The 12118-nt window shown below is 39.8% G+C and overlaps 1 protein-coding gene across 3 annotated transcripts in view; it reads right to left on the bottom strand.

The window, feature by feature from the left end:
• Positions 1 to 12118, bottom strand: part of PARD3B (par-3 family cell polarity regulator beta) — a 391488-nt gene that overhangs the window by 39539 nt on the left and 339831 nt on the right. For all 3 annotated transcript variants that reach the window (XM_031505387.2, XM_077785113.1, XM_077785112.1), the window contains one exon: positions 8099 to 8234. In XM_031505387.2, the coding sequence (XP_031361247.2) occupies positions 8099 to 8234 (136 nt within the window). The remainder of the gene's footprint in view (positions 1 to 8098; positions 8235 to 12118) is intronic.

Below are 12118 nucleotides of genomic sequence, written 5' to 3'. Positions count from 1 at the left end.
CATTCACAACTTACATGCTAAATTTGATATACTACTTTATGAAATCTATGTTACTCTGGGTTATTCACATATTATCTGTCCTGAGCAGCAAAACACTCTTGGAGGCAGCAGGGTCAGAACTTGTATTTCTGCTTGCAAGGCAGACATTCCAATATCACCTGGATTACAGAAGACTCAATAACTTCTATCATACAGGACTCATGATACACTGTTCAGCAGGAGTGACACTACTTAATATTGGGCAACATGACATTTAACACAACAGTCAGGCCATTTAATGAAGCAAAAGCAGCAAAAACACAGGCAGGACTATGTGTTGTGCTTGCATTCTTAGTGTTTAGCATCAAAAACACTTGTTTAATATAAAAAAATCCGTTGATTAGTATCTCAAAAACACTCCAAGAAAATCAAATCAAACCCTTCAGATTAGGCTGCATGGTGCCATTCTGCATTGGGAAATTTCTGCTTACAAATTAAATTTACTAAACCAAGCAAGAACACTAAAGAAGTTTTAAAAAAAAAGTTTTAAAAAACCAAATGCAAACAAAGATTAAATTGATTACTAACTTTTGCAGAACTTCTCAAAACTCAGCACATTGGATAGGAGGAATGTGTTCCAGTGAGATTCTGTACGGAGCAAGAAGGAAGACACTAGTGCTCCCTTTCCCAGCGTTTTTAAGAGCCAGACTTAGAGCTGATCATTGAAGAGAGCTGGCCTTGAGCAGAACAGTCAAAGTTATGTTCAGCACCAGCCTTACGGGGTAAATGCAGTTCTCTTTTTCCATATTTTGTACTTTATTATAATGCAGTCTTGATACTAGATTAGCATCTGCACTACAGACCTTAGACTGGGAACTAATAAAGTTATCCACCCAATCTCTCCATGTCTGAATCACTGACTTTCTTTTTAATTTAAAATAATTATAGCAATGTCGCCTGTTTGTTGAGAAAAATAGGGCCTTTATATATTCACAGATAATTGCTTATACCCAACACCAGTGATACATTCTAATTACTTTTCACACCTTGGCTGTGAAAAAATCTTGAACTTTTTAGTGTTTTTCTAACTGCAAGACAACAGTGTAGCCAGAGCACTGACACCCTGACTGCTGAAGGCTGCACCAAGGATGGAATTTAACAAGCAGTTCTGCTAATGCATTTTGCAGCAAGGAACTTCAGCAAAACTCAGGAAGACACAAGGCCTCCACCTCAGATTTTGCACTGCAGGAATGAGGAGTGCTGCACAGTTATACAACAGAACTCAATCCAGAAATCAAAAGTAATAAAAAGTCCATTATTTCAGTTGGCTTCTGTCACATACTCAACTATAACAAATACAAGATCTGGGCTCTCTAACAGCCTCAACGACATAGTTGTATTACTTGACCCAGCTTCTTTCAAGCTCAACCCTTGACCCTCAAGTCCTGCACACACTGGGCAATCACTGCTGTTTGCCTCACTGAGGTCATTCTGCTTTCCCTGAAGTTAAATGAACAAATTTTGCAGTCCTTTCTCCAAACCACTCTCTGGCTTAGCGGGATATTATCCTTAGCAGGCAGAGCTGGACAGTGACCAGCATCTTCAGGAAAGGGGGTGCTGTCTGGGACAACAGGCAACTCTTTGGATCATAGGTATTTTTGAGGGAGGAGATTTCTTTTTAATCAGCAACACTGAACATGAACATGACCCAGGGAAATTAAGTTGTAAGAATTGAAAAAGAAGTCAACCGTGTCAGCATCTATTTGACAAATGCACCGGATACCTGGTAGTAAGGGCCAGAGCTTGTGCCTGAAGGGGAACAGGTTTGAAGCCTGATTTCAGGCCTGATCCAATAAATACCTAAGTGCATGCTTAGCTTCAGACATGAATTTCAGTGGCATAACAGATTTGTCTCGTGATTAAAAAATGAGTGGTGCCACTGGGGCCCCCTTCCAGAAGTTGAAGCAGGCCTCTTACTACTGGCCTGAGGAAGAGGAGGTCAGTTTAAAAGGAAGTCTGCCTTCCCCCTTGCCCTGCAGTCCCACAGGAGCAGCTGCATCTGATTCTGTTGGTGCACGGGCACTGAGCTGCTGGGGCTCAGGAGCAAGCTGCCACAGAGCAGCACCACTGAGGCTGAGGACGGGAGGGAAAGCTCAGGGTGCAAAGCGCTGGCTTCGGCAGCCCCGTGTGGGAAGGCTCGGTGTTAAAATCTCAGTCCTCTTCCAGCTTCCCCGTGTGATGCTGGCCTGAGATTTGGCACAGTGTGCACGCATGCTCAGGGAAAGTGGCCACACGGTCCCCTGTCTACAGAGTGACCAACAAGGAGACAGAAACTTGTTGAAGCCTATACTGGCAGGAGCTTGCCAAACTCAAAGCAAACTGCAAATACTCAGCTACTATTGAGGACTGCAGTCAAACCAGATTACAGCTAGCTCCAGAAAGGCTATTTGTGCCCATTTTTCCTGCCCCACATAATAAAAAGCCAACAGATAAAAGCTGCAGAGCTGCGAGCTATATGCTCAAACACAGTACTGTACCGCATACTAAACTGCATGGATTACCTCCTCACAGACTCCCCTCATCAATATAATTATCAGTTAGAGATTTGTTTCTTGCTTCCCTTAACATACTGGCAAATTAGGTAAAATGTATACAATGGGAAACCTCTAGGGCCCTTCATATCATATCAAGTTGATCCATGGCAGCTGTCATGATCTCTGCAATGCTCCACTCAAATCCTCCATTTGGGCAACATCAGAAGAACCTGTCCTAACTGCAAGGGACATGATTGCTGGCACATTTGGTATCTCTCAGTACTGTGAGCCTGCAAGGACAGCCACAGCCTGGCAGCACTGCATGTTTTTGTCTGATTTCTTCCCACAGCTTGTATGAAATACGAGAAATGCTTAGTGTTTGTCTTCCTCAGAATCACCCCCCCTGCACTGAAAAACAATATAACCCAGCTGTATGCAGAGGCACCTTGTGGAATAGATGGCACAATGAATTTCTGGAATTCACATAATATTGCAGGGTATAAACAGTACCAATGAGCTTTGATAAGATGACATATGGCACCAGAACTGTTTCCCCTGGTAAATGAAAGCATGTAAAAAGTGTATGCATGAAGACATGAGCATTTCAGACTCTCCTCTGGTTCAGATAATCTGTGCCAAATCTAACCTTTGTATAAGTAGGAATGATTCCAAACAAGTTAGAGAAGTCACTCTTTATTATTAGTATTAATGGAATTGAATTTGGCTCTCCTTGCATGTGCCATTTGGAATAGTTTATTTTTCACATGAGGTTTGGCGGGGATTTCTCCCAAATAATTTCCCCCCAAAACTACCCCCAAAAGCTGACCTATAAATTTCAAAATCACTCTGCTTAGTTAGAACAGCTCTGTACAATACATCCCAGTCCGAAAGCTTCATTAAGCAGGGATAATTTGGAACCATAAAAAGTTCTTGATCAGTAAGTTAATCGTACAGTCTAATAAAATGTTTTGAGTACTCTCTTAATTAGCATTCTAACAACAAATACTTTATTTTTCAAAGCACCTATATGTTAAATATGTTATTGTATTTTTCTCTTTTTATTTTCTTTTTATTTAGTGTTTTCTACAAATAATCCGTGGACTCAGAAAGTCTGGAATTTGCATCAGTTTCTGCTATATGGTTTCACATAAAACTGTCAGCTTCTCCCATTGCACTAGAAGACTGGAATGTTACTATTCTAGAAGTTGGAATTCTGGTTTCTAACCATAGTCCAACACAAACGTTTGTGTGTTGTAGGAACCTAACCTATTTGAAATGCAACATCCTGAACATGGAATTAATTGATCATGAAAAGTACAAACAGCTCCTTATTCATCCTGAAGGAAGCGGGGAACCCTTTGACACATTATGGAAAAATAATGCAGTTATTAATGCTCCTTTCTTTGTTCTCGTTGATTTTTAGGCTTGGAATCCTGCCAGGCACACAATAAAGTACATGGCCTTTAACACACACAGGCATGATTCTTTTTTCCTACTCTCAGCTGGGAACTGACAAAACTCAGTACATGACAGGTTTGTTTCAATTGAAATGTTCACAGCCAGTATCCAAACACAGATTTTCTTGTATCTTTAGGTTATTTACTAGCTTGCAAATCCTATCTGCAAATAAGGAAATGGCTTTTAGAAACAGTTAACCCAAGGTTCTCTATGGTGAAGCTGCTGTGGTCAATAACAGGTGAAGAACTATTCCCAGTGTGGCTGGTGCTACATGTAGTCCTTGAATGTACATAAAAAGATAAAGTTTCAAGGATTTACTGCCATCCTGAAGGAAAGAATTGATGTTTTAAGTAACTGGATTTCTACAAAGTCTGTAAGACAATCCAAGTAAATCCTCAAATAGATGATTAATTCCTCATTATTTAAATGCCCTTAAATACAAGTGCAGATGCTAACTGCATGGCTTTCTCTTGACAGCTCCTTAGCTATTTCTCGTGATCTGCTATTAGGCTGTGACTCTAAAGCCCCGAAAAAGACTGCCTGTGAAAAACCCTTCCAGCTCCTAGAGAGACGAAGTTCTTGCAGCTTATTCTTACACAGCTCTTTCAGAGTCTGACTGATACTGCAGCTATGACAATAGTACACAAACAACTGCCTCAGTCGGGAGACCTGGATTAGGTTTTTATTGGCTATCTTCATGAGTGCTTTGAATATCTGATGTCCCACTAAGACATGAGCATGTATGCACATGCCTAAACCCTTTTTAGAGCTGATACATCCCAATATTCCCTAGATGTCAGAAAATTTTAGAGTAATCTCATTTTACACTGACAACAAAAGGCATTCATTTTCCTAGACAATATTTATACTTATTATCGGCCTGTCCTTTGGCTAACTAGCTGAGGTTTACTTTAAGCCTTGTGATCCACCATACAGAATTTAGTTTATCATTTATCCTACTTATAAACCTGAAAAGAAGGGGTGGGTGATGGGGTTGGGGGATGGAGAAAGTCCAAAGGATGAAAAACTTGACAACAAACCAAAGCACAATGAAACTGGAAAAGAATTTTAAAGGGTCTGGCTCTATAGCAGAGAGAGTACTATATAAATTTGTCTGTTTATGGAGACACACTAAACTGAATAATTCAGTTTCTTACAAAAAGAAAAGGAATAGACTGTGGGGAAGAGACAGCAGAATGAAGGCGCAAGAGAGCAAAAAATTCATCCAGCAACAGATGAGAAGAACAGAGGAGAATTGGAAAATGGATGCAGGGGGGAGGAATAGATGATGAGAGAATAGCAGGCCTATTTAAAATGAATTTTTGACCTTATTTTTAAAACATTTATGGATCCCAATTGCCTGTCATGAGATCATTTTCCCTTACAATGCTAGCTTTTCAGCCGGCTCTGCACTTTAACTTGATTTATCCCACTTAAAAAAAGTAGATTGTTAGAAATACCCCTTCTATTAGAAATTCTGTCCTATTACAGTGTCAGCTAAAGGCCACTTGTCAATGTCAGCTTTATCAGATAGAAATTTGGCATATGAGTTCTCAGATACTATTTTGGAGGACAAGACTCATGGTCTGTTTTTGAGGCTGCTGATTTGCGATGGGATAGCATCTTCTCAAATTATCCTCTGCTTTTCCCAACTTCTCTGCATGTTTCATGAGATGGTGGAAAGTGATTACAGCAGCTGCTGTACATTAGAAAGACATCTTATGGGAAAGTTGGCTTAGGTAAAACAGTTGAGTGAGAAAAGTAAGGAAAGGATTAATCGAGTCTTAAAAATACAGAGACCCAGCATCTATTTTCCAGCTGCTTCCCTGGTGCTATAACCTCCTGTGGGAAGAAAGAAAACTTCTACCAGAAGGTTTTCCTCCTCTTCAGCTGCTTGTTGTCTCTTTAAAAAAAGACTTGACATCCTGAAGATTGGAGTAAGTTTTTATTTATTTGCAATTATGCAATTAGTCATCAGCATATCTCTTCCCTGATAGGTCAAGGTAGAAAAAAATCAGCTGTTGTTCAACCTGTGTTAGCACTGCTGAGGGTCAGCTGCCCAAGGTGGGAATGATGGCATTGCTTCAAAGCTACCTTGAGGACTCTCCTGGCAAGGTGCTTTGAGACTTTTTACAAATTTTTAATATTTTTATTATATTTTTGTTCCTTCTTTTCTGTCTCTGTAGATTGCAACATAGGTATTTTAAGGGTAAAACTACATGCAGGAGCAGAATTTTCAGCCATGAATCGAAAGACAGCAAGCTGTGGCTGCAGTATTTTCCAGACTAAAAGACAGTTCCTATGAAAGCACAGCTGGATGGATCAATGGATAATATTGTTGTAATGAAGAGACCAGAAGTCTTTCAAGTTTATAAACTACTTCAACAAGAAGAACTGTTGCAGCAACAAATTTCAGAGTACTAAAGCCCTCAAGGTAAACTCTGATTTTTGAGCAGATTGCCATTCCTCACAACAAAACTGTTTACAAATATTCTGCACTGGAAGGACAAAAAAGCAACAATTCTGGTGCCACTATTATGAATAATTTAAAGATTAAGGTATTTTAAGCACCCTTTCAGGTGCTTTGATTCAGGACAACAGGCCACATGGGAAAAGCAAATTAGTAATCTCTGGGCATTATACCTAACAAGAAAGGCTTATAGAGGATTACCTAGAAGAAAACCTTTGTGAATCCTGTGAAACCACACTGTATCATAAATCTCAACCTCATCTGAGCATTAATAAAGTTTTACCAGTTTCAGATGAAAAGTAGAAAGCCTCAGGCTACTGAAGAGGTAGCACTGACCCAGTCTGAGGTCTGTCAGGACACTTATCACAACACAGAATTTCAACAGGAAGACACATTTGATGCGTATTCTTTAGTTTACAAAAGCAATTCAGAAGAAGAATGGCAGGTACATTGACTCACAAATTTGGGCCACAAAATTTAAGGCAGTGGATTAAATTTAACTGCTTTAAGGAAAGAATTGCTTTGCTGAAGATGACACTTTAGGTAATTGAATCAGAATAATATATACAACAACAGTTTTGGAGTTAATGAACAAATATATATGATAATTTATGTTAAAATACCCCTTTTAACTCTGCATCTCTCTATGAATTAGATAAAGTCTACTCTTGCACAGGATTTTTTTATACTATAGCAGTCATTGCAGATTTCAGTTCAGCATTCACACCAATAGTTTGCAGACATTAAAACCAATGTTAGTTCAAACTTCAAAATAGATTCTTAAGATTTTTACATAATTCTGTCTTTTTTTAAACTAATTTTTTTTATTTAGCATAAATTACATTTTATCAAAGCTACATTTTTGAATGCTGGTTGATTATAATTACCTCTAAAAAGACAGAGTCCAAGTTCAAAACTTGCTCAGGCAGAGCTCTTGAGTACCCATAGACTATGGCTGTTGCATTTATTTAACACATTCAAAAATCTGGCACTGTTGATTTGATCTCTGGCTCTTCTACAGGTTATAGGTTACTCTTCAGCAGTGGGGTAGATAATATGTCCCTGTGTAGTGTGAGGCCAAGATATAGAACAGGGAACACACCATGCCTATAACAGTTCTATAGTGTTCATAGAATATTTTAAGAAATTTGATGCAGGGGAGCAAATTATTACATTTTCCACTTAATAAAAGTTAAAAAGGCTGTAACATGGCCGGATTGCTACTGTCCCATGTGCAGAAGGAAGGGTAGGACAGACATGCCTCTGTTTCCTCCCTCTCACTTTCCAGCTAAGCACAGCAAGAGGCTGCTCTTCTAATGCTCTTGTTAGCCCAGAGAATCACCGGATGAACAGCCAGAGTACCGTAAATCCACCTGAAAAGCCTTGAAGCTACCACACACGACAAAGTTTGGCAATGACTCTGTCTCAGGCTTACTGGAGGAAACCTGGGCCTAAATCAAACACAGTGAATGGACGAGTTAATTTTAGCCAAGCTCTCAGTATTATTTGGTGGGCTGGCATTAGGGATTTCTCCATTTCTATGAACTCTCTAAATTCCCATTAAACTGATACGGGATTTCTGGAGAGCACAAACAAATCAGCACCTTCTGCTACCCCGAGTGTTGCCAACGCACTTTGGATCTCATTGAGGACCTACCCAGCGCTGGTCGTAGTCAGGCAGCTGCGTCCTCCCCTCGTCATCCTCGCAGAAAGGCAAACCCTCCCGCCTGGCCTGCTGGTACTCCTGCCGCAGCCTCTGGATGCGATCAGCGTTCCCGCCGCCTGTGCAGCCGCTGGGGGAAAAAAACGTGGAATAAAACTCCTGTCAACACACTGATCTGACACCAGGTACACACAGAGAATTGCCAGACCCGAGACAAAGGGATTGCGTTTGATTTTCTTGATTTGCATAGTTCCCACTGGCCCGTATCAGCCTAATTTTTGCTTTCTTATATTGACAAAGCTGCTAATTGTGAACTTGATTCCTGCTTTTAAAAAAGGCTGTCCCTGTCCAAAGAACTTAGCAATTCCAGTACAAGACAAGAGACAACAGATGGATGCAGACAGATGGGGGAGAACAAAAAAACTTTTAACATTCCTGTGAGCAGCTATAAATGACTATCATATTTTAATAATAATGATGATGATGATGATAAGCTGACAAAAAATGTTTTGTTTTGCTCCCATGCTAAATGCGGAATTTCCCTAAAATTACATATGTTCTAGGTAAAGAATAAACTATTATTCACAGAGAAGCATAGAAAAGTTTTGTCTCATAAAAAAAAACCCCAAACTCCTTCCCAGTTATACAAAGAACTCAAACATCAACCATGAAAATCCAGGGTAGGCAAGAGAGATGGGAAAGCACACTCTTAAATCTTGACACCATAGTTTTAAACTGGTAATTAAACAGTAATTCACTTAGTAATCCACAAAGACTCACTTGTATGCAGAACTGCACACACTGCAAACTGCTCTGGTAAATCCAGTGGAGTTGCTTAGTTTATCAAGTTAAACACATGCCTTTCTGTGGATTTTGACCCTGGTGCGTCTTCTGAAACCTTACAGCTGGGCTTGTACAACTGCGGAAGCTCAAGCTATAATCAGGAACTATTAAATAAAATCCTGAAAACGGCTAAGAATTCAAAACACTTTGTTCATATTTAAAATTAATAAATTAAATGTTTCCTGCAGATATTTCCAGCCCTACTGTAGTCAGCACGGGGGTGAGTACTGAGTGTATGGCTAAGTAGCATTTACTGGCATTCACAGGAATTATTAATTACACAATTAATTTGTGGCTTCTCCTAAACTCAAACCATTGTTATTGCAGCACATCACTGTATATTCTCTTAATCTACAACCTTAACTCTGCCTCACCATCAGTGGATTACAGAGAGAGATTTTCTCACATGTGCACAGACTCAGTGGAGCATCTTGCTACATCGTGCTGCACTATGAGTATGCCAACATCTAGGGAAGCCCTTTACAGGATTTGCATAGCAAATTGAATTTGGACAGCACATACAAAACATTGGACAGAAACCCATCAGTTCAACAATACTTAGTTTCTAGTATGCATCAGCAATCTAGACTGGTTGGAAATTAACTACCAATTAAGAGAAATTCCACATAGGCTGCAAATGCAACTGAATATGCAGTTAGGATTGGAAATGGTTACTTGCAGCATCAGTATGTTTCCATGAAAAATCAAATTACTTCCTCTTCTGAAGCCTAAGTTATCCATCCACTCTATATAAAGTCCCAGAGGTTTCAAGCTTCTCTGGCTGATTTACTGAAATCTTCCAGAGCACATGAGATTTTTCTCATGATCTGCCAAGACAGTGCAGAAAGCTTGCACAAACTCTGTGGACTACTGAGGGAAAAAAAAAAAAGTATATTCCCTCTTCACCTTTATTCCTTCCATAGATAAATGCCTCTGTTCCTTGCATTAATTCTTGTCAAATAGCAGAGAACCATTTCCAGTTTGCAAAACACTGAAACTGAGGTCTAGCTAATGGAGACTATCACTTAGAAAAGTGAAGCTTGGTCCATAGATCATGACTGCTACAATACCTGTGAAATCCCCTGACATTACTTGTGAATACAGATAAAGTGTTTAATGAAGGCTGCTAACATACAGATAAGGCCCAAAGTATTGTCCCTGTTGCTCTGCCAACAAGATTGCCCAAAGCAGCACTAGCTAAGAGGGAAACACTGAAATACTGGCAATAGGTCTAGCTTGATTCCAACCAATCTGGCTTCCTGCAGGTCTCTGTAAACTGTACAGCACCTGTCACCAGTGGTCTAATCCACATTTTACCACCAGGCACTTTGGCTGAAGAGACAATCTGAAAATACCACACACATTGGGTTTTTCCTCCCATCTTTTAAAATTAAATCTGAGACTGATATATTGTAAGGCATTCAGGAGCCTGTGCTCCATGGACTGTAGGTGTCCTGTAGGTGAACTTCCTTCTGCTCAAACCCTTTGAGCCAGCGAGTGGAAGTGGTGCTGCAGAGTTCAAGCTGATTACACATATTACAAGACAGGGCCTGACAGATTTTGCTTTGGCAAACCTCTGCCACGCGGTATTAAACTACAATCCCTAACCATGAGAATGAGTAAGAACATTTAAATGAAAGATAGCAGCACATGGAAAGTTATCCATCTGGATTAGTGTGAAAACACAAGCATAATCTCTGTGGAAACAAGCAGCTCCGTGAAGTCTGATTTCCTGTGCTTCTCTCCTGTGGGTTCTCTCATGTCTGATAACAGTTCACACTGCAGTGTTTCTTCCCAGCAAGAGCATTCATCCAGGCCTCTCTAGCAGGCTGCTTATTTGCACTTAGTGAAACTTTGTGTTCCAGGACCTCCTGAATATCAAGTCACCCATCAAGACTGGTCAAAAATGGCCAGCAGGTTCAGAATTTGTTACCAAAGTGAAGGGAACAGATAGGAAGAGGGTTGGTCAGTACATCCACTTCATATTTTCAGGATACAGTTGAAGCTCCACAATTTATTTTTCTCCACTGGTTTACCAGCACAAATGTAAAAGACACTGGCTGTTGAAAGAGCTGCATTCTAGCTTACCATGGAAGTTTTACCCACTCCTGAGTAAAGTGAGATAAATATGATGCCCTGTGCAATGCTCATGAAACAGCTCTGAATTTCAACTTGGCTCCTGACAATTATGTGAATATATGAACCACATTCAAACTCACCAGATGAATTCAATCAGCACTGTGCAAATATCGCATACATAATCTATTAGTTTACCCCAAAGAAACTGAAGCATTGAATTCAAACAGAATGAAGTCATCAGTAATAAAAAAAAGAAACTGATAAGGCAATATTAAAAAAAAACCCAACACAATATTCCAAGATTTGCAGAGAAGATCATACATTGACTGTAAACTATTCTCCCATCTGCCTATAAATACATAATTAAAAAATATTGGTTTGATCAGATAGTGCTTCTCAGACAGGGAAACAGCAGATGAATACCAGTTCAAATGTTTTAGATGCGTGACTATTTATACTGTAAAGGAACCTGAGCTTTCACTAGAAATTTAGAAACAATACTCCAATCAAAGTCAGCTTATATTAAGGACACTTACTGAAGCTTTTTCAGCAAGCCTGGTAAGTACAGCAGAGAGACTTCTTTTACAGTAGCTTTACATTTAATGCAGTGCTCTCTCTTTGAGGAGATATAAATATTACAGTCCTCATCAGTTTTGTGCACACTTGCTTCCCAGACATGGCTCTGGAGCCATGCTACATGTTCTTCAGAGAACCATGCAATCACACTTTTACCTCTCCCCCCACCATCACATGTTCCCAGGATCCAAAATTTAATGTACTCACTGACTTCTATCTGTCACAAGACTGTGAGAGAACTGTTCACTCAGCATTTTCCAGTTGTTTTCAGAATGATTTCCTGAAATTATGCTACATGTAAGGAGACTGATGCACAAGCAGCTGACACTGGGAAGTTCTAAAATAATGTCTGTGTGTAGGAATGAATCGCTGAGAAACTTCAAAAAGAGTTGTGAAGACCCAGGTGCCGATTTCAAACAATAGTAAAAACATGTCCAAAATCCCAAGCCATAAACAAACTGAAGAAAAGTTCAACAGTTTTTCCAAAAAGCTGCACACACTGCAAGGGTTGTTTTT

Source organism: Lonchura striata, chromosome 8 (genome assembly GCF_046129695.1).
Source record: "Lonchura striata isolate bLonStr1 chromosome 8, bLonStr1.mat, whole genome shotgun sequence".
Classification (NCBI taxonomy): Eukaryota; Metazoa; Chordata; class Aves; order Passeriformes; family Estrildidae; genus Lonchura; species Lonchura striata.
This window is presented reverse-complemented; position numbering and strand designations above follow the sequence as displayed.